Genomic DNA, 22,734 nt, shown 5'->3' with positions numbered 1-22,734 from the left:
AGGGAGGAGAGACTGGGGTGTGCCCATTTTTCTCCCCAACATCAACACGAGGTGGGGATGCTTCAGTTAACAGAACAGTGGCCGGCAGTGGAGGTGGGACTCGCTTATACCAAATCCCGCCCCTCCATGTCTGGCAACTGGTTATCTACCAGAGTGAGACTGACACTGACCGAACCAGACTGCCTGTCCTCCAGACCAGCACAGCCACTGGTCCCAGGCACCAACAGACAACTTTCCTGCAGTTTTGTAAAGTAGTCTGGTGTTTTTTGTTTATTTTTATCTCTTTTCTTTCCTTCTCTTTTCCCTTCTTTTTCTTTCTACGCTCCTCTTCCCCCTCCCCACTTTGGAATCAGGCTCATAGATTGATTTGATTTTTGGTAAATTCTTATTTTATATATATATATATACACACATATATATATTATATATATGTATTATATGTATATAATACAAAGAAAAAAAGGATATGTGTATATATATATAATCGTATATATATATGATTATATATACGTATATATATGACCATAATCATATATATACACACTTATATATATATTATACATATACATATATATACGCAATATATATATGCGTATATATTATACGCATATATATATACGTATATATATGACCATAATCATATATATACACACTTATATATATATATTATATATATGTATTATATGTATATAATACAAAGAAAAAAAGGATATGTGTATATATATATAATCGTATATATATATGATTATATATACGTATATATATGACCATAATCATATATATACGTATATATACGTATCATATATATATACGTATATATATATGTATCATATATATATACGTATATATATATAATCATACATATATATGTATATATACAATCATATATATATATGTGTGTGTGTGTGTGTGTATATATATATATATATATATACACACACACATCCTTTTTTTTTTTCTTTCTCTGTTCTGGTTGTTTATTTGTTTAATCAGGCATTTTTACTCTATTCTTTTTATACCTTTTTCTGTATCTCCTTCTTTATTCTCTCTCTCTCTCTCTCTCTCTCTTTCTGGAATAAGTCTTATGATCTCTTTGATTCTCTGCCTGGTCTTTTTTATTTCACCCCTTTCATTTTTCTCTTTGTATGGGGGGTTCCTCCCCCCTTTTCCTTTTTTCCAGGGTTACTTCAACGAACAAATCAAAGGACACCTGGTGGAAGTTCCAATCAATCCACCACCATGAGCAGCGGGATAGAAGAGCCAAAGACACAACAACACAGTACACAAAATGTTCCAAAAAACACTTCCTGAAGTGCCAGGCCCTGGACAACGTATGACACCTTTTTAATATAGTAGTACTCACAGGTGCAGGACACATAACAAGCTATTAAAACACATAAAATACAGAAACCTAGCCAAAATGACAAAATGGAACAATTCCCTTCAAAAGAAATTCCAGGAAGAAATGACAGCCAGAGAACTGCTCAAAACAGATATAAACAATATATCTGAACAAGAATACAGAATAAAAGTCAAAAGACTAATAGCTGGACTTGAAAAAAAAAGAATAGAAGACAGCAAAGAATCTGTTGCTGCAGAGATCAAAGACCTAAGAACTAGTTGTGATGAATTAAAAAATGTTGTAAATGAGATGCAAAATAAACTAGATGCAGTGACAACAGGGATGGAAGAAGCAGAAGAGAGAATAGGTGAAATAGAAGATAAAATTATGGAAAATGATGAAGCTGAAAAAAAGAAGGAAAGGAAATTAACAGACCATGAAGGGAGAATTAGAGACCTAATCACCTAATCACCTAATCACCTAAGTGATTCAATGAACCAAAATAATATCCATATCAAAGGAGTTCCAAAAGAAGAAGAAAGAGAAAGAGGCAGAAGGTTTATTTGAACAAATTATAGCTGAGAACTTCCCTAATCTGGAGAAGGAAACAGAGGCATCCAAGTCCAAGAGGCACAAAGAACTCCCTTCAAAATCAACAAAAACAGGCCAATACCAGGACATATCATAGTGAAATTGGCAAAATACAAAGATAAGGAGAGAATTCTGAAAGCAGCTAGGGACAAACAGGCCTTAACCTACAAGGGTAGACACATAAGGGTAGTAGCAGACCTATCCATTCAAATTTGACAGGCTAGAAGGGAGTGGCAGAAAATATTCAATGTGCTGAACAGGAAAAATATGCAGCCAAGAATCCTTTATCCAGCAATGCTCTCATTCAGAATAGAAGGAGAGATAAAGGCTTTCCCAGACAAACAAAAACTAAAGGAGTTCATGACCACTAAACCAGCCCTGCAAAAGATCCTAAAGGGGGCTCTGTGAGTGAAAAGCAGCAAAGACTACAAAGGACCAGAGACATCAGCACAAGCATGAAACCTACAGATAACACAATGACATTAAATTCATATCTTTCAATAATCACTCAGAATGTAAATGGACTAAATGACCCAGTCAAAAGACACAGGGACATTCTTTATCAGAATGGATAAAGAAAAAACAAGACCCATCTTTATGCTGCCTACAAGAAATTCATTTGACCTAAGGACACCTGCAGAATGAAAGTGGGGGGATGGAGAACCATCTATCATGCTACTGGATGGCAAAAGAAAGCTGGAGTAGCCATACTTATATCAGACAAACTAGATTATGGACCAAAGACTGTAACAAGAGATGAAGAAGGGCATTATATCATAATTAAGGGGTCTGTCCATCAAGAAGAGCTAATGATTGTAAATGTTTATGCCCCCAACATGTAGCACCCAAATATATAAATCAATTAATCACAAACATAAAGAAACATAAAGATAATAATACCATGATTGTAGGGGACTTTAATACTCCACTTACAACAATGGACAGATCATCTAGGTGGAAAATCAATACGGAAAAAAATGGCTCTGGATGACACATTGGACCAAATGGACTTAACAGATTCAGAATTTTTCATCCAAAAGCAGCAGAATACACATTCTTCTCGAGTGCACATGGAACATTCTCCAAAATAGATCACGTACTGGGTCACAAAACAGCCCTCAACAAATATAAAATAATTGAGATCATACTACGCATATTTTCAGATCACAATGCTACGAAACTTGCAATCAACCATAAGAAAATATTTGGAGAGCCCCCAAATACATAGAGATTAAAGAACATCCTACTAAAGAATGAATGGGTCAACCAGGAAATTAAAAAATATATGGAAGCAAATGAAAATGAAAACATGACAGTCCAAATCCTTTGGGATGCAGCAAAGGCAGCCCTAAAAGAAAAATACATTGAAATTCAGGCCTATCTCAAGAAGCAAAAAAGGCCCCAAATACATAATATAACCTCATATCTAAAGAAACTAGAAAGACAGCAGCAAAGAAAGCCCAAAGCTAGCAGAAGAGGGGGAAATAATAAAGATTAGAGCCAGAAATAAACAATACAGAATCCAAACAAAACAAAACAAAACAAAACAAAACTGTAGAACAGATCAATGAATCTAAGAGCTGGGTTTTTAGAACAACAAAAGAAATTGATAAACCCCTAGTCAGATTTCTCATACAGAAAAGACAGAGAACCCAAATAGATAAAATCATGAATGAAAGAAGAGAAATTACAACCAACACCACATAAATACAATTATTATAGAATATTATGAAAAATTATATGCCAACAAACTGGACAACCTGGAAGAAGTGGAAAAATTCCTAGCCACCCACACACTACCAAAACTCCAAAGGGAAGAAATAGAAAATTTGAACTGACTCATAACCAGTGAAGAAATTGAATTGGTTATCAAAATTTCCCAACAAATAAGAGTCCGGGGCCAGATGGCTTCCCAGGGGAACTCTACCAGACATTTAAAGCAGAGTAAATACCTATTCTGCACAAACTGTTCCAAAAAATAGAAATGGAAGGAAAGCTTTCAAACTCATTCTATGAAGCCAGCATTACCTTGATTCCCCAAAGACCCCACTAAAAAGAATTACACGCCAATATCCCTAATGAATAGGGATGCAAAAATTCTCAACAAGATACTAGCAAATTGAATTCAACAGTATATTAAAAGAATTATTCACCACAATTAAGTGGTATTCATTCCTCAGCTATAGGGCTGGTTCAATATTTGCACATCAATCAACGTGATATCTCACAGTAATAGAAGGAAGGAAAAGAACCGTACGATCCTGTCAAAGATGCAGAAAAAGCATTTGACAAAATACAGCATCACTTTTCGATAAAAACCCTCAAGAAAGTCGGTATGGAAGGAATATACATCATAAAAGCCATATATGCAAGGCCCACAGATAATATCATCTCCAATGGGGAAAAACTGAGAGCTTTCCCCCTGAGATAAGGAACACGACAGGGATGTCCACTCTCATCACTGTTCAACATAGTGTTGTTGTTCAACATAGTGTTGGAAGTCCTAGCCTCAGCAATCAGACAACAAAATGAAATAAAAGATATCCAAACTGGCAAAGAAGTCAAACTTTCACTCTTCGCAGATGACATGATACTCTACATAGAAAACCCAAAAGACTCAGCCAAAAACTGCTAGACCTGATACATGAATTCAGCAAAATCGCAGGATATAAAATCAATGTACAGAAATCGGTTGCATTTCTATACACCAATAATGAGGCAACAGAAAGAGATATCAAGGAATCTATCCCATTTACAATTGCACCAGTAACCATAAAATACCTAGGAATAAACTTAACCAAAGAGGTAAAAGATCTGTGCACTGAAAACTACAGAAAGCTTATGAAAGAAATTGAAGAAAAGAAGACACAAAGAAATGGAAAAACATTCCATGCCCATGGACTGGAATAACAAATATTTTCAAAATGTCAATACTACCCAAAGCAATCTACACACTCAGTGCAATCCCAATCAAAATAGTACCAGCATTCTTCACAGAGCTAGAACAATCAATCCTAAAATTTGTATGGGGGGGCACCTGGGTGGCTCAGTCGGTTAAGCATCCGACTTCGGCTCAGGTCATGATCTCACAGTCTGTGAGTTCGAGCCCTGCGTCGGGCTCTGTGCTGACTGCTCAGAGCCTGGAGCCTGTTTCAGATTCTGTGTCTCCCTCTCTCTCTGCCCCTCCCCTGTTCATGCTCTCTCTGTCTCAAAAATAAATAAATGTTTAAAAAAAAATTTTTGGGGGGCGCCTGGGTGGCTCAGTCGGTTAAGCGTCCGACTTCAGCTCAGGTCACAATCTCGCGGTCTGTGAGTTCGAGCCCCACATCAGGCTCTGGGTTGATGGCTCAGAGCCTGGAGCCTGCTTCCGATTCTGTGTCTCCCTCTCTCTCTGCCCCTCCCCTGTTCATGCTCTGTCTCTCTCTGTCTCAAAAATAAATAAACGTTAAAAAAAATTTTTTTTTAAATAAAATAAAATTTGTATGGGACCACAAAAGACCCCAAACAGTCAATGTTGAAAAAAAAAACAAAAAGAAAAACGAAGCTGGAGGCATCACAATCCTGGACTTTAGCCTGTATTATAAAGCTGTAATCATGAAGACAGCATGGTATTGGCACAAAAACAGACACATAGACCAATGGAATAGAATAGAGAACTCAGAAATGGATCAAGAATGGATGGCCAACTAATCTTTGACAAAGCAGGAAAGAACATCCAATGGAAAAAAGACAGTCTCTTTAGCAAATGGTACTGGAAGAACTGGACAGCAACATGCAGAAGAATGAAACTGGACCACTTTCTAATACCATACACAAAAATAAATTCAAAATGGATGAAAGACCTAAATGTGAGACCGGAAACCATCAAAATCCTACAGGAGAAAACAGGCAGTAGCCTCTTTGATTTCAGCCACAGCAACTTCATACTTGACATGTCTCCAGAGGCTAGGGAAACAAAAGCAAACATGAACTATTGGGACCTCATCAAGATAAAAAGCTTCTGCACAGCAAAGGGAACCATCAACAAAACTAAAAAGCAACCAACAGAATGGGAGAAGATATTTGCAAATGACATATCAGATAAAGGGTTAGTATCAAAAATCTATAAAGAACTCAACCAAACTCAACACCCAAAAAACAAATAATTCAATGAAAAAATGGGCAGAAGACATGAACAAACACTTTTCCAAAGAAGACATTCAGATGGCAAACAGACACACGAAAAGATGCTCAACATCATTCATCATCAGGGAAATACAAATCAAAACCACAATGAGACAACCTCACACTGGTAAGAGTGGCTAAAATGAACAACTCGGGAAACAACAGATGTTGGTGAAGATGTGGAGAAAGGGGAACCCTCTTGCACTGTTGATGGGAATGCAAACTGGTACAGCCACTCTGGAAAACAATGTGGAGGTTCTACAAAAAATTAAAAATAACTACCGTACAACCCAGCAACTGCACTACTAGGTATTTATCCAAAGGATACAGGAGTGCTGATTCAAAGGGGCACATGCACCCCAATGTTTATAGCAGCACTATCCACAATAGTTAAAGTATGGAAAGAGCCCAAATGTCCATCAACTAATGAATGGGTAAAGAAGATGTGGTATATATACACAATGGAATACTACTCAGCTATGAAAAAGAATGAAATCCTGCCATCTGAAACAAGATGGATGGAACTGGAGGGTATTTTATGCTAAGCGAAATAAGTCAGAAAAAGACAGATATATGATTTCACTCATATGTGGAATTTTAGATAATCATGGGGACGGGAAGGAAAAATAAGATACAGAAAGGGAGGCAAACCATAAGAGTCTCTTAAATACAGAGAACAAACTGAAGGTTATGGGGGTGGGGGGTTGTGGGGATGGTGAAAATGGGTGATGAGCATTGAGGAGGGCACTTGTTGGGATGAGCACTGGCTATGGTATGAAAGTGATGAATCACGGAAATCTATTCCTGAAGCCCAGACTACACTGTATGTTAGCTAACTTGACAATACATACATACATAACAAAATAAAAACTTAAATAAATTAAAAATTAATTAAATTAAAAATTTAGTTCCTCAGTCACGCTAACCACGTGTGGTAGCCACATGTTGCTGGTAGGTGGCTACAGCATGGGTACAGAACTTTTCCATCATCACAGAAAGTTCTCTTGGACACTACAGCATAGAAGGGACTGACAAAGCAATTGGATGGAAGGAGCCTGGATCCCACAATGACCCCATGGACATTGGATATGACTACAATGTTTGAAGGCACCTGAATGGGACAGGATGACACAGTTGGTCAACACCTCAGAGCACTAAGGTTCAAGCTACCCTACCTAGTGGAGAATGAGCCCTATCAATTTGTCTCTGGGACTCCTTCCTATTGTTCATAACTAACCAGTGCCCTCTACTGACTGGCAGATTTTTCTTGATGTATTTGATCAGGTCTGAGTCTGGGAGCCATTTAGCCTCTGAAAAGCCTTAGAGGTTCCACTTTCAAAAGGTAATCCTCCTAGCTTATTTCCAAATTTCTGGGGAGATCTACCATCACTCACATACTGGAGCATATTATTATGAGCAAACGGCTTTGATCATGCACTTCTGAGCAGAGCCTCATACTTGTTTCCTTGGTATTTCACCAGATCTTGCATACGGGGACAACACATGCCTGAGGTTCAGGTAGCTTGCAATGAAAGAGCAGCAAGAATTCTATATTGCAATTGATACACTATTTAGCGTCTGGAGGCTAAAGGGCCAGAATCCAGAGGAAAAGTGTAACTGTCATTTCTCAGGAAACTCCAAGGAAAATTCCTAAAACTGTCACAACCTTAACCTCATCTGGCAGAAGAGAACACATCTACCAAATGGTGGTCTAATGGTGGCTGCCTTTACCAAGGGCTCAGGGAGTCAGCCTCCTCCTACTGGTTATGGCCCAGGAATGTAGGAGCCTCTGAATTCCTAGGTCACCTGCAGGCTTTATGGCAGCATTCCAAGACCACTTCTTACCATGACACTGGCTATTTTATAAATGATGAATCAGTTCAAAAGATATGCATGCAGGACTCATGGGCCAGGTATTGCACATCGTGAGTACTGTATAGACAAGAAGTGTTGATATACTAGAGATCACCAATACATTAAATAGATTCAACAAACAGCTTTGCAGACTGTCTCACTGGGGCCCTCCTTTGGTTTGAATCTTTCTCTGCACCTTTGTGTGCCCAGTCCTTTCCGTGATACAGGACCTTCACCAGGTGACCTACAATATCTGGTGTTCCCCTCTTACTTTTTGTTTTGTTTTTTTTGGGGGGGGGGCGGGGAGAGAGAGGTAGCACGAGGTGGGGAGGGATGGAAAAGGGAGAGAATCTCAAGCAGGGTCCACATCCAGCAAGGAGTCCAACACCACAGGCCTTGATCTCACAACCTTGAGATCACAACCTGAGCCGAAACCAAGTTAGAGGCATAAGAGACTAAGCCATCCAGATCCCCCCTACCCCTTACTTCTTAAAGAGTGGTGGTTGTTTTCCTTCACTTCCTCTCTATTCTAGACATTCTATATACTTCATCTCCCCCTGCCCTTAGGAGGGAGATTTACATTTTCCTGTAGACTAGTCTGTGAACCAGTGGTGGGAAGAAAATTTCTTGGGGAATTTGTGTGAAAAAAAATAATAAGAGAGATTCTTGGAGCTCCACCCCCTGAGATTCTAATTTATTAGGCCTAGGGGTCCTAGAAATGGGCATTTTAAACAAATGCCACAGATGAATCTGAAAAACAATCAAGTGTTTAAATCAGCTTCCTGCTGCTCTCTTTAACCACTACTCTCCAAGTACTTTGCCTCCTTCCTGCTAGATCACCCAAGCCTTCCCTTAAAAACCAAAATTTAGCAGGACCTAAGGGAGGGGAAAATGAGCAGTTATTATTTAATGGCTACAGTTGCAGTTTCAGAGTATGAAAAATGTTTTGAAAATGGATGGTGGTGATAGTTGCACTATAGTGTGAATATACTTAATGCCACAAAACCGTACACTTAAAAATAGTTAAAACAATAAATGTCATGTGATGTGTATTTTGCCACAATTTAAAAAATAAAAAGAGGAATGGGTACTGATACATACTATAATATAAACAAACCCTGAAAACATTATCTAAGTGAAAGATGCCAGACACAAAATACCATATATCATATGATTCCATCAGTATGAAGATATTTTAAAATTGAGTGTGGTGATAGCTGCACATATCTGTGAATGTACTAAAAACTACTAAAATGTACACTTTAAATGGGTGAATGGTACAGTATGTACATTATATCTCAATAAAGCTGTTAAAATTTTAACTGATTTTAAAACTATGATCACATTTATTTAAACTTCTGAAGAACTTAAGTGGCATCCCATAAATCCTGGAATCACATTCTGGTGACATACTGGGGGAAAAAGAAGCAAATAAATCAAAGGAATGAGGTTTAGAACAGCTGGCAAGGAAGATCAGAAAGATCTGTAACTGGGCATGGTAGTCCTCTGGTCACAGCGACAAGGACAAAGGCAAGATTATAAAACACACTATGTTGAACTTGATCAGAAACCTTTATTATGTTCCTCATCATTCATTAAGCAACCTACACAAATCATTTTCTTTTTCTATGCCTCAAACAGCATAGGCTGCATCCAAGCCTAAATGGAAGACACAGTAGGTGGAAGACCTTGTAGAGAAAAGCTAACATGTGAGATCTCTGCTTATCTCGGCTTAGGTGAAGGTAGGACAGGAAAAGCATGTAAGTACAATATTCCAAATACTCCGTTCTTCAAAGATGAGGCCTGCAGGAGAGGGGCTGTCCGAAGGACGCAGGTGAAGGCTCACAAAACTGCCCAGCTCAGCAATCAATCCAAAGTTCCTTTAAAACAAAAACAAAAACAAAAACAAAAACAAAGAGCAACATGTAAAGCAAGGTGCCTCAAGAACTGGATGAGTGTCACAAACTGGGCAAAGTTAGAGTAGAAGCTGCTCTGGTACTGGCAATTCTCCAAGATCAAATTACTCATTTGGGGGAATATCCATCCAAAAGATCTCAGAGAAAGAACATGTCACTACAGAAAGTGGGCAGCTGAGAGTTAAGCATACAGGTCTAGAGAGTTAGAATGAGATGTGGGGAACAGAGCAAAGAAGTTGTTGTGTTAGTTAATGAGCATTTGGGGATTCCATACAAAGTGTGATTAATACAGAATAAAGGAGAAAGGTTTTCTAAGCAAAAAGTTCATAACCTTTTGAGAAACTTCCAGTTCAAGATGGGAGACTGAGCTCACAAATTTGTATGCCCTCCCTTCCAAGATTCCATTCAAAAGAAATAAAAGGTTTTAAAAAGGTATAAATCCACAATAAAGAATGGGGCCCATCAGCAGTTAAGAGATTTCAACAAAAAGCTGAATAGAAATCTGATTGAAGTATGTTTATAAATAGAAAAACAAATCAGCCTAGAATGAATAGAGGGGGGCAACAGAGGTGGGAGCCCATCGCCTAGGAGACCCTTGGGGAAGTTCCAGCCAGACTCAGACACCAGGAATGACAGAAAGAAACAGGTCAGAAAGGTTAGTGACCTGAGGGTCTACATAAGAAACAGCTGGACCCATCTCCCTACAACCCTTCCAGCATGCAGCATTACCAGAAAACAAAATGGCAAAAAATCAGGGGTTCTCTTCTAATAAACTAAATGAATTACCTGAAGAACTACAGGAGCCTCTGAAAATGCCAGCTCCCCAAAGTAAGGCTTTCCGGACCCCAGCTTAACATCTGGTCCCACCCCAGCCCACCTTAAAGTAAAAGTGCCAGGCAAAAACCACCTTCCCATACACACACAGCTTCCAAACAGACTTCTTAACTACCTCATTCCTAAACGGAATGGAAATTACTGGGCAGACTAGAGAGAAAGGAAAAATTAAAATTTATTAAAAAAAAAAAAACCCTAGAATAAAACAGATAATTCAGAAAAGAACACAAGAAAACCAAGCAAAAATACCTCTAAGTTAAAAAAGAAAAAAAGAAATAGCCTCTGTGATAAAGGCAAATTCCTGCTGAGATCAACTGATAAACCTGATTGAAATATTTTTAAAAAGAAAATCCTTCAAGCGCTGAAGAGGCACCAATAAAAGTGAAATCTAAAATCTAGAGAAGGCAAGAACACAAAGTAAACCCAGCCTCCAAACCTGTTTTTGCCCTAAAATCATTTGCCGTCCAAAAGATAGAGCTGAGAAATTTTGGCTGAGCAAATCAAGAGTCAAATCTAAGAGTGTGCCCAAGAGAGAAGGTCTGATTTTTTAAAAAGCTACAGTCCCAAAAAGTGGCACCCTCAGAGTAACACTGCACTAGAATTAAATCAGCCCCTTCACAGACTTGCCATCAGGGTTCACATAGATTACCACAGAGAACCAAGAATCCTCAAGTCTTGGATCTGGATTAAGGAGATTAATACATTCCCCTAGGTGCCTTGCAGCAGCAAATGAAAATCTTCTTTGGAGAAAGGTTTCATCATACAAGCCTCAAACTATCCAAAAAATAATTTATTCAAGTACATTGACCAATACATCAAGAAAGCTAGGCATAAAGAGGAAAAAAGACTATGAAACAATATCAACAGAAACAAGTCAGGAAAAAAAATAAAATAAATCGGCCTCAAAAATGCTTTGGATATTAATTAGACTGGAGACTATAAAACAACTACACTTACTTTGTTTAAACAAATAAAAGACTAGCTTCAAAACACCTGGAGCAAATACAAATAACAAACAGGCAAATGGAATTCACAGAGCTGAAAATACAAAAACAAACTAAAAAATTAACAGAAAAGTTTAAAGGAGACAATTCACTGGAGAGAGAATTAATAAACTGGGAGATCAGAAAAAAACTACACAGAATGCAGCACAGAGAGGCAAAATTATGACTGAGGTTTGACACACATTTAATGGAAATCTTAATGAGAAAGGAGAAAGAACAAAGCAGAGCCATTATCTGAAAAGATACAAGCTGAGATTTTTCCAGGACTGATAAAAGACATCAATCCCTAGATTTAAGAAGCCTAAGCAGCAGATACATAGAGGGAAATCAGCACCCAGATACTCAAGTAAAACTACAAAAATATCAAAGACAAATATAAAAATCTTAAAAGTATCCAAAACAGGGACAAATTAGCTTCAAACGATTAACAGATTAACAGTGATTTCTAAACAGAAACAATGGAAGTTGAAAAACAGAATGAGATCTTCAACATTATAAAATTAACTTTCCACCTAAAATTCTATATTCAGCAAGATGCCTTTAAAAACCAAAGTAAAATATAGGAATGCAGGCACTCTGGAAAACACTATGAAGGTTCCTCAAAAAATTAAAAATAGAACTACCCTACGACCCAGCAATTGCACTATTAGGAGTTACCAAGGAATACGGGTGTGCTGTTTCAAAGGGGCATATGCATCGCCATGTTTATAGCGGCACTATTGACAATAGCCTAAGTATGGAAAGAGCCCAAATGTCCATCGACTGATGAATGGATAAAGAAGATGTGGTATATATACACAATGGAGTATTACTCAGTGATGAAAAAGAATAAAATCTTGCCATTTCCAACAATGTGGAATTGAACTAGAGGAATTCAAACCCCAATTCTGGCTCTAGGTCTCGCTCTGGCTCTGCGCTGACAGGGCAGAGCCTGCTGGGAATTCTCTCCCTCTCTCTCTGCCTCTCCCTGCGCTATGCTCACCTGCTCTTTCTCTCTCTCAAAAGAAATAAATGACTTTAAAAAAAAAAGAGAGAGTATATACTTTCCGGATAGAGGGAAAAATGAAATAACAAATTATACTTAAAACAAGGGCAAAAAACTAAAAAAACAAAACAAAACATAAAATAGGACAAATGGGAAACACAAAATAATATGGTAGATTTAAACCTATATATATATATATATATATATATATATATATATATATATATCACTAATTGCATTAAACATAAATGAACTAAGTGCTGCAAAGACTGTCAGCCTAAAGTTTTAAAAATAATCCAATTTGGGGCACCTGGGTGGCGCAGTCGGTTAAGCGTCCGACTTCAGCCAGGTCACGATCTCGCGGTCCGTGAGTTCGAGCCCCGCGTCGGGCTCTGGGCTGATGGCTCAGAGCCTGGAGCCTGTTTCCGATTCTGTGTCTCCCTCTCTCTCTGCCCCTCCCCCGTTCATGCTCTGTCTCTCTCTGTCCCAAAAATAAATAAACGTTGAAAAAAAAATTTAAAAAAAAAAAAAAAAAAAAAAAAAAAAAAAAAATAATCCAATTATACCGTTTATAAATACGGAAAGGTAAAAATTTTTTAAACGAGAAAAATACACACCATTCAAATACTAACAAAAGAAAACTTGTAAGTTTTAAAAATATTAAACAAAATAATCTTTAAGGCAAAAAGCACAAACAAAAGTAACAATGATCAATTTATAAATATAAAATGTTCAAACACTTAACTGCTAATAGCCTACTGCTGACCAATAACACAGTTGATTAGCACATATTTTGTATGTCATATGCATTACCATACTGTATTATTATAATATAGTCACCTAGAAAAAAATGTTAATAATAAAATAAGGAAGGAAAAATACATTTATAGGGCTGTACTGTAAAAAAAATCCACATATACTGAAGCAGCTCGAACCTGTACCATTTAGGGTACCTGGTTGGCTCGGTCAATACAGCATGTGACTCTTAATCTCAGGGTCATGAGTTCAAGTTCTACACTCGTCATGCAGCCTACTTAAAAAAAAAAAAAAAAATGCCCACTTGGGGTGCCTGGCTGGCTCAGTCAGAAGAGCAGATGGCTCTTGATCTTAGGGTTGTGAGTTCAAGCCCCATGCTGGGTACAGAAAGTACTAAAGAAAAAGAAAAATAAACTTTAAAAACAAACAGAGGCACCTGGGTGGCTCACTAGGTTAAGCGTCCAAATCTTGATTTCAGCTCAGGTTATAATCTCACAGGTTTGTGGGTTCAAACCACACATCAGGCTCTGTGCTGACAGCACTCAGAGTCTGCTTGGGATTCTCTCTCCATCTCCCTCTGCCCTTCCTGCACATACATGCTCTCTCTCTCAAAATAAATAAATTTAAAACAAACAAAAAACCTGTGCTATTCAAGGGTCAGCTGTACTATGAAGAACTTTATGCCAACAAACTTGAAAATTTAGATAAAATGTAAAATTCCTAGAAAAACTACAACTCTTATGGGGGGAAGCAGGGCAAGACGACCTCAAGAAAATAAAATAAAATCAGAATGGTCCCAATACCATCCAAAAACATCAATCAAAAATCTTCCCACAAGGAAAATTCTAGGCTCAGATGGCTTCACTGATGAATTATACCATTCAAATAAGAAACGATTCCAATCTTACAAATTTTCTAGAGAACAGATCAAAAAGATATACATACTCTCCAACTAATTTGTATGAGACTCACATTCGATATGAAAAAAATCTCCAATCTCTCTTTATAAACATTGATAGAGCATTTGCAATCTATTAAAATTAAACTACAAAAAACCTTAGAGTTAAGTATAATTAATGGGGAAACACTGAAAGCTTCCCCTTTGAAATAAAGATGACTGCTATCAGCACATCTATTCAACATTAGACTGGAGATTCTAGGGCAAGAAGAAATTAAAAAGAAAAGGATTGGGAAAATTTCACAAAATTGTCACTACTAGTGGATAGTACTGTGTAACTAAGGAAATCCAAAAGAATCAACAGAAATCATTAGAGTTAAACAAGATGCTAGGCACAAAATTAACACAGAAAACCAATTATATTTCTATACTATCAACATTCAGAAAATTAATTTTTTCTTAGAAAGATACCAGTAACAAGAGCATCAAAATTATTAAATACTTAAAGAAAAGCATCTAACAAAATACATCAAGATTTCTTCCCAGAAAATAAAAAACCTTAATTTATGAAACTTTAAAGGGGCACTTGTGTGGCTCAGTCAGTTAAGCATCTGACTCTTGGTTTTGGCTCAGGTCATGATCTCATGGTTTCATAAGTACAAGTCCCGCATCAGCCTTTGCACTGACAGTGTGGAGGCTGCTTGGGATTCTATCTCCCTCTTTCTGCTTCTCCCCCACTCACACTGTCTCTGTCTCTCTCAAAAATGAATTTAAAAAAAAAGGTTTTTAAACATTAAAGATCTAAATAAATGGAGAAATATACCATGTTCATGGACTGAAAGATTCACTATTGTAAAAATATAGTTTCTCCCCCTAAATAGTCTACAGATTCAATACAATCCCCACCGATACGCTTTTTACATGGAATTTGACAAGCAGATCTTAAAATACGCATGAAAGTGCAAAGAACTTAAAATAGTCAAGACACTTAAAGAAGGTGGGAAGATTTGTTCTTTCAAATAAAGCAACTATAATTGAGACTGTGTGCGATGGGCATGGGAATAGACACAACAGAAAGCCCAGAAACAGCCCTGATTTCTAACAAAAGTAGCACTGCAAAGAAAATAATATGGAAAAGTGTCTATCTAAATAATAAGAAAAAAAATAAATTGACCCTCACTTCAGTCTGATACACAAAAAGTCAACTAAAGTTTTATGAAAGACAAGAAAACTACAAAAATTTTAGCATATAGGAGAATGTCTTCATGACATGGGATGGGAAAAAAGTCTTAAACAGGAAAACAAAGAGCATTACCTATAAAGAAAAACATTAATACATTTGACTATCTTTATTTTTGTTAATGTTTTAATTATTTTTGACAGAGCACAAGGGAGGGCAGAGAGATGGGGACATTAGATCTGAAGTGTGCTCTGTGCTGACAGCAGCAAGCCTGACGTGGGGCCTGAACTCACTAACCATGAGATCATGCCCTAAGCCTGAGTCAGGTGCTCAACCAACAGAGCCACCCAGGTCCCCCACATTTGACTATCTTTAATTAAGAACTCATTTATTGGGGTGGCTGGGTGGCTCAGTCAGTTAAGCATCCGACTCTTGATTTCAGTTCAGGCCATGATCTCATGGTTAGTGAGGTCGAGCCCCACATCAGGCTCGGCACTGACAGTGTGGAGCCTGTTTGGGATTCTCTCTCTCTCAATCTCTCTCTCTCTCTCTCTCTCTCTCTGCCCCCTCCCACTTGTGCATGCCCTTTCTCTCTCTCTCTCAAAATAAATAAACTTAAAAAAATTACCTCATTTATCAAAAAGCACTCTAAACAGTGAAAAGCCAAGTCTAAACCAGGAAAAGATACCTGCTTCCCATATGCTGAAAAAGATTCATATCCAGAAAAAAGAAAAAGAAAAAGAAAAAGAAAAAGCATGTACATATATAATTACAGTTATAGTTATAAATCAATAAGGAAAAAGACAAAATATCCAAGATAAAAATAAGACACCACCTCACCCCCAAAAAAGGGACACACGTATGAGAAGATGTCACCAGTAATCAGGGCAATGCAAATTAAAAGTACTATGCAATTATCATTAACATCCCCACCAGACTGGCAGAAATTAAATCCCAAGTGTTGGTGAGAATGAGGAACAATGGGAATTATCATATGCTCTTGGTAGAAATGTCAATCAGGCATGCAAGAAGTATGTGCATGGGAATAGACACAACAGTATCTATTAGACAGCAGTATCTACAAAAGATGGAGTTATACATATCCTATATCCCAGCAATTTTATCTATACCCACATACATACATACATACATACATAAACACATAAACACACACACACACACACACCTGGAGAAACGTGTAAGAATGTTCATAGTGAATTGTTTATAACAGAAAAAAAAGTTATCCAAATATCCACATTAAAATGGTTCAATTGTGGGGCACCTGGGTGGCTCAGTTGGTTATGCATCCAACTTCAGCTAGGTCATGATCTTGCAGTTCATGAGTTCGAGCCCCGCATTGAGCTCTGTGCTGACAGCCTAGAGTCTGGAAGCCTGCTTTGGATTCTGTGACTCCCTCTCTCTGCCCTACCCCACTTGCATTCTCTCTCTCTTTCTCTCTCAAAAATAAATATTAAAAAAAATTTTTTTTAATGGCCAATTGTAATACTGTCACACAATCGTATGCCATACAGCACAAAAAACAAACAAGAGATATGTACAACCACATAGATGATTTGGTTCCATTTTTAAAATTTCAAAAAAATATAAAACTAAATCCCACCGTTAAAGGATACATGCTTATGTGCTAAAACTATAAAGAAAAATCAAGTAAGTAACTACCAAAAAGTCAGGATACTGTTAAGTCAGCAAAGGGGATGGAAAGAAGATCTATCACAAAGAAGGAATATATATGGACCTTCTGGGGGCTGATGCTATTCTATCTCTTAACCTAGCTGGTGGTTACAATGGTGTTCATTTTGTTATTTATTGCCTTTACATTTGTTATCTGTGTTCATAAGGAAAAGCTTAGAATATACCTATATCAATACCTTTGCATGTAACATCCAGAAAATTACCCAAGAAACTAATAACAGTTGCCTGCAGGGAAGACATGTCTAAGAGGGATTAAAGGACAGGAAGGGTAGTGGTAGTGTCCACATTACTGTTTTTCAACTACCTGACCTACAGGTAAAGCATGGGAGATTTAACTATGAAAAGAAGATATGTTATTAGCCTTGACAATGTCAAAGTATAAGTATAAATGACACTAAGTGAGAGGTAAGAGTGGGTTAAAAAATGGGAAAGGAAGAGATAGGCTCACTGATAGTCATACCTTCCAAAGTGGAGAGTTAACCAAAAAAATAGATATTTTAGTGTTATGTAAATTGTAAAGGTAACAAAGGAACAATCTGTTCCTTTTATAATGTCCAACATTATAAAAATAATGACATAACTACCAAAAATCAGAAGGGGGGAAGAGGGATTTATGGAGCAGTACAGGTTACCCAAATCTTCATTTATCACAGCAGGAAGTTAACAGATAACATGTATAGTTGAAAAACCAAAGATGAAGCATATTATTTAGAAATGTAAGTGACCAGGGGCGCCTGGGTGGCGCAGTCGGTTAAGCGTCCGACTTCAGCCAGGTCACGATCTTGCGGTCCGTGAGTTCGAGCCCCGCATCGGGCTCTGGGCTGATGGCTCAGAGCCTGGAGCCAGTTTCTGATTCTGTGTCTCCCTCTCTCTCTGCCCCTCCCCCGTTCATGCTCTGTCTCTCTCTGTCCCAAAAAAATAAATAAACGTTGAAAAAAATAAATAAATAAAATTAAAAAAAAAAAAAATGTAAGTGACCACTTAAAAAGCTAAAAAACAGAAACAACAAAAGGGCATGGAGCAGCAGCTGCATTTCATTGTTAAGACATTAGATATTTCATTTTCAAGCATGGATATTTATCACCTTGATTAAAAAAGAAAAAAAAATAATTTTCTACTTAGAACATATACATCTAAGGATATAAGAACATTTATTTTACCAAGTACAAAATAAGAGAATACTCAATCTACAAATGCTAAAATGGCCAAAATTCAGATATATTAATGTAGAGAGAACAGACGAATGCAACTACTGACTACTGAGATTATTGGATCAGAAGATGAAAATGAATACATCCACCACTCAATAAATGACCATTTATGAAAAATCCAACCTAAGGGGCACCTGGGTGGCTCAGCTGGTTAAGGGCCCTGACTCGGTTTAAGCTCAGGTCATAACCTCGCGGTTTGTTGAGTTCAAGCCCCCCACCCCCACCCCCCCACCAGCCAAGGCAGGCTCTGCACTGACAGTGCAGAGCCTGCTTGGAATTCTCTCTCTGCCCCTCCCCCGCTTGTGTACATGCTCTCACACTCTGTCTCTCAAAATAAATAAATAAACTTAAATAAACAAATAAATTAATAATAAAAATAAAAATCCAAGCTAAGTACTATGCCATGGAAGAGGATAGAGGGGAAAACTACATAAGATCTCTCCACTTCTATTCTGTGGTACCCTCCAATTCATCATCCACAGGTCTGTAGTGTTATCTCTTTAAAATACATATCTTATTATATACTCTGAAAAACTGGTCACTAAAAGTGAGCTGGTAAAGCAGGCTCTGAACATTTTTGGAGAACTGATGGGAAGTCTGTCACAAGAAGTTGCCTTCCTTAGGTAGGCAGGTAACAAGTTACTAAGAAAAATGAGTAAGCAAAAAAATGGTTAAGACAGACCTACAAACTGAAAGAATACTCAATAATCTAGACTTGAAGCTAGCTATGGAAATGTATCTTGAAACACATTTAAAAGAATGTATCAAAAGGGTGAGAGGCCCAGATTGATATGACGCAGAACAAAAGAGAAAAATAGTGATATATATGACACAGAACAAAAGAGAAAACTAGTGAAATAAATAAAGCCACAAAGGATTTGTGGAGATAATGAGGCTTGAAAGAGATAATGAGAACACCCTGGTATTGTAAGGGCAAGAATGAACTGCAAGTGCACGGCTTTCACATATTCAAGCAGAATTTGTGCAGGGAACAATAAGCTGATCAGATATAGTAATTAAATAGGAGAAATAGCCCTGAAAGAAGATAGCTAAAATAAGGTATCTCAAATATTTTCTATTTCAATGACAAGACTTAGTACACAAGTTAATCCAAAATTCTTAACAACAAACAGGCAAGTACACAATCTCCCAGTGGCAAAATAATAACCATAGGGCACCTGGGTGGCTCGGTCGGTTAAGAGTCCAACTCTTGATTTCGGCTCAGCTCATGATGAACCCCGCGTTGAGCTGACAGTACTGGATTCTTGGGATTCTCTCTCTTTCCCCCTCTCTCTGCCCCTCTCGCTCAAGCATGCGAGCTCTCTCTCAAAATAAACATTAAAAAAAATTTTTTAAATAATGTTCTACAGACTGAAGAAGAAAAAAGAACAAGAAGCAACCCTTTAAATGTTGGCAATTGTTTCTGATCTCTAGCATTATGATACAGGGAAGATTATATCTAGGAATGGAGATTAAAGTATGAATCAAACTTTTCAATGCACCTAACTCCACTGGAGTCCTTATATTGCCTCTCATTTTTTATAATTAGCTATTTTCAGGAAAAAGTTCTAATGACCCAAGAGAATTAGAATTGCTAGATCTCACCAGATTCAACACATTAGTTTTTCCCATCTTAATGGGAAGTAGAAAGAATTATCACTATACAGACAAGGAAGAACCAAATAGCAGTTTTATAAGATTGTGAACTCAGCTCATTAGCATGGGAAAGACAGGTGGAAATGATTATCCATCCATAGAGAACTCACCTTCCAGAAAAGCAAATTCATCCACGGCTTCTATTGCATTATCTGAAACACAATGTAAAGGGACACCTGACTAACTCTGGTCATTTGGACACCAACCTCTTAAAAAAAAAAAAAACCACAACCCACATAGTGAAGGGCGTGAGGCTTTATGCAAATGAGGGCATTTATAAAATTTGTCCCTTGCTTTTGTGAATCCATTTCTACTCCACCACTAAATCTTACATATCAGCTGCCTCTCTACAAGAGTAGAAAAGCCCAGGTAAACACTGTTCGGTAAGGGGAAACCCTTTGCTCTGAAAGTCATCAAAGAAGAGTCTGGCAAAATGAAGGGAAAGTGGAATTAAGGTACACAAAAGTTTACACATGTACAAGGGTTACCAACTAAAAAGAAACAAATCAAACCCCCAGTTTCTATGGGAAAAAGAAGTGTCAAGTCTGATTCAACATAGCAGACAGCATAAAGGGGTATAATCAGCTTTAGCAACACATGGACTCCTTTCATTCCCTACCCCACCACCTATACAGCCACCCAAAGCACTGGGACCCTAAAGGTAGGACTTTCTATCACTGGCAGTCCAAAGGGATGTGGCACCTTTCATCTTACAGAGGTGGCTTCCCCCAGCCCTCCCTTCTTTGCCCCCAGATACCAAATACCACAGTGACACTCTACCCAAATCTCTCCTCTGAAGGGTTTTCCTCTTTCCTTGTTGAGCACAGCAGTAGGCATCTTTTGCAATGGTCTCCACAAATAATTCCTGTGAGGCACAAGGGGAGAGTTGTAGCAATGGGTTCTAGCAAAATTCTTGTGAGCTCTTCTATTTGAGTGGTGGGAAGGAGGTGAGGGGTGCTCAGGTGCATGGAAAGGTTCTCAGTCTGGACTTCATGATGATCTGTTCCCATTCCCTCTACCCCAGTAGGACGTGACACGTTCCTGCTCCCTCACTTGTAAATTCTCCAGACTCATTCACTTGAGATTCCCACAAGCTGTGTCAGGCATTGTAAAAGCAATTTAAAGTCGTTGTCCGTGCCCTAATGAAGAGGCGGGTGTGTTAACAAACCAATACAACTACTGAAAGTACGTGTCTCTTTCCCCTAGTGTTCCCTCTTAGACTTTTATCTCAGAATCTGGCCCCGGCCCCTCACCTCCGCATTCTTCGCACACCCAGTCCAGACCCTCTTCCACCCCGGCTTCCCCCTCTCCCGAAGCCTCCCAAGACGCCGCTAAGCCCCGCCCCCAGGAAGGTTCCCCCCCCCAGGCCCCGCCCCTCGCCACGGCCCCGCCCCTCGCCACCTCCCCGCCCCGCAGCCCCGTGTGGCCTTCGCGCTCCCGCCGCACCGCTGCTCGTGCCAGAATGAAGATGGCTTCCTGTCCCGCGAGGGTCACGTCGGGGTCCGCCTTCACCAAGGCCTTCACTCGCGCTAACGGCAACCTCGAGAGACGAGCTCCGGGCACACTCGTCGGGGCCTGCGGCGGCGGGGCCGCTGCCTCCCCACTGGGCCCCTCCTCCTCGCGGGGTGTCCCATTTCCAGCCGCCGCCGCCGCCATCCGGGCCCCAAGCGTGCTGCGCGCGGCCGCCGACTGTGCGCGCGCATGCGACGCCGGCCCCTTTCCCGCGCGCGCCGAAGGCCACGCCCCCGGTGGGCGCGTGGCTCCGCCCCTTACGCGGCTGGAAGCTCCCGGGACTCCCGGCTGGGCGTGGCGGCTCTCCCTGCGCGGTCGCTCCGCCACCGCGCTACCGCGGACCCATTTCCCGGTACCGGTGAACCTGTGGGGCCAGTTGGGCCCAGGCACCATCCCTTACTGGTCTAATGTGGTTGGGCCCGGCTAGTGCGGGGGAGGAGCATCCTTGGTCTGGAGAAACCCAGACCTGGCCCGCAAGAATGTCTCAGTCAAGTGATAAGCAAGTGATAGCCAAAGCTGAGAAGGGCAGGTGCCCCTGCGAGGCCTGGGCTTTCCGGAGGGCGCAGTGGACTGGGGAAAAAGGGTACCGAGAAGGGCGCGAAATCTGGACCAGTGTCAAGGAGAACAAAATGCCCTAAAAAGGAGGTAGGACCTTGGCAGGCAGAAATGGGAGAGTTTCAGTCCTGACTGGAAACCATAAGAAAAAAGCACAGAGGCTGGAAAGTATGAAGGAAGCTGTGGCGATCACAAGCCTGTTCAATCGCGAGTTGCACCACAGTGTTGGCTTTCAAAGTTTTTGTTCACAGGCTCCGTTTACACTCTTAGAAGTTACTAAGGATCGCAAAGAGCTTTTGTTTCTGTAGGTTATATTGATATTTATTGTATTCGAAATTAAAGCAGTTTTAGAATATTTAATACATTACACGTTAACACAATGTTTTTCATGACAAGTGAACATTTTTTATGACAAGCACAAAGTGCTTCCAAAAAAAAGTTTAATGAGGAAAATCTCTTGAATGTATGGCTTTAATAGAAAACAGTTGGATTCTCCAGGTGCTTCTGTATGTTAACGTTATCACTTTTCACATAGATCTAGAAACTCCTCTGCATCTTCTTGA

The 22,734-nt window shown here is 39.1% G+C and overlaps 1 protein-coding gene across 4 annotated transcripts in view; it reads right to left on the bottom strand.

Moving 5' to 3' along the window:
* Positions 1 to 22,024, bottom strand: part of POLE4 (DNA polymerase epsilon 4, accessory subunit) — a 132,233-nt gene extending 110,209 nt beyond the window's left edge. The window contains exons 1-5 of one of the 4 annotated variants that reach the window (XM_045446621.1): positions 21,551 to 22,024; positions 20,885 to 20,969; positions 20,215 to 20,256; positions 19,627 to 19,773; positions 9,505 to 9,831 (exon numbers count right to left, since the gene is read on the bottom strand). In XM_045446621.1, the coding sequence (XP_045302577.1) occupies positions 19,670 to 19,773; positions 20,215 to 20,256; positions 20,885 to 20,969; positions 21,551 to 22,009 (690 nt within the window). In that variant the 5' untranslated portion in view covers positions 22,010 to 22,024 and the 3' untranslated portion in view covers positions 9,505 to 9,831; positions 19,627 to 19,669. Of the gene's footprint in view, positions 1 to 9,504; positions 9,832 to 19,626; positions 19,774 to 20,214; positions 20,257 to 20,884; positions 20,970 to 21,550 lie in introns of those variants that run through there. The other 3 variants (XM_045446622.1, XM_045446624.1, XM_045446623.1) reach the window with 3 other exon arrangements.
* Between the last annotated feature and the right edge of the window lie 710 nt (positions 22,025 to 22,734).

The sequence above is a fragment of the Leopardus geoffroyi genome, chromosome A3, assembly GCF_018350155.1.
Source record: "Leopardus geoffroyi isolate Oge1 chromosome A3, O.geoffroyi_Oge1_pat1.0, whole genome shotgun sequence".
NCBI classification, from domain to species: Eukaryota; Metazoa; Chordata; class Mammalia; order Carnivora; family Felidae; genus Leopardus; species Leopardus geoffroyi.
This window is presented reverse-complemented; position numbering and strand designations above follow the sequence as displayed.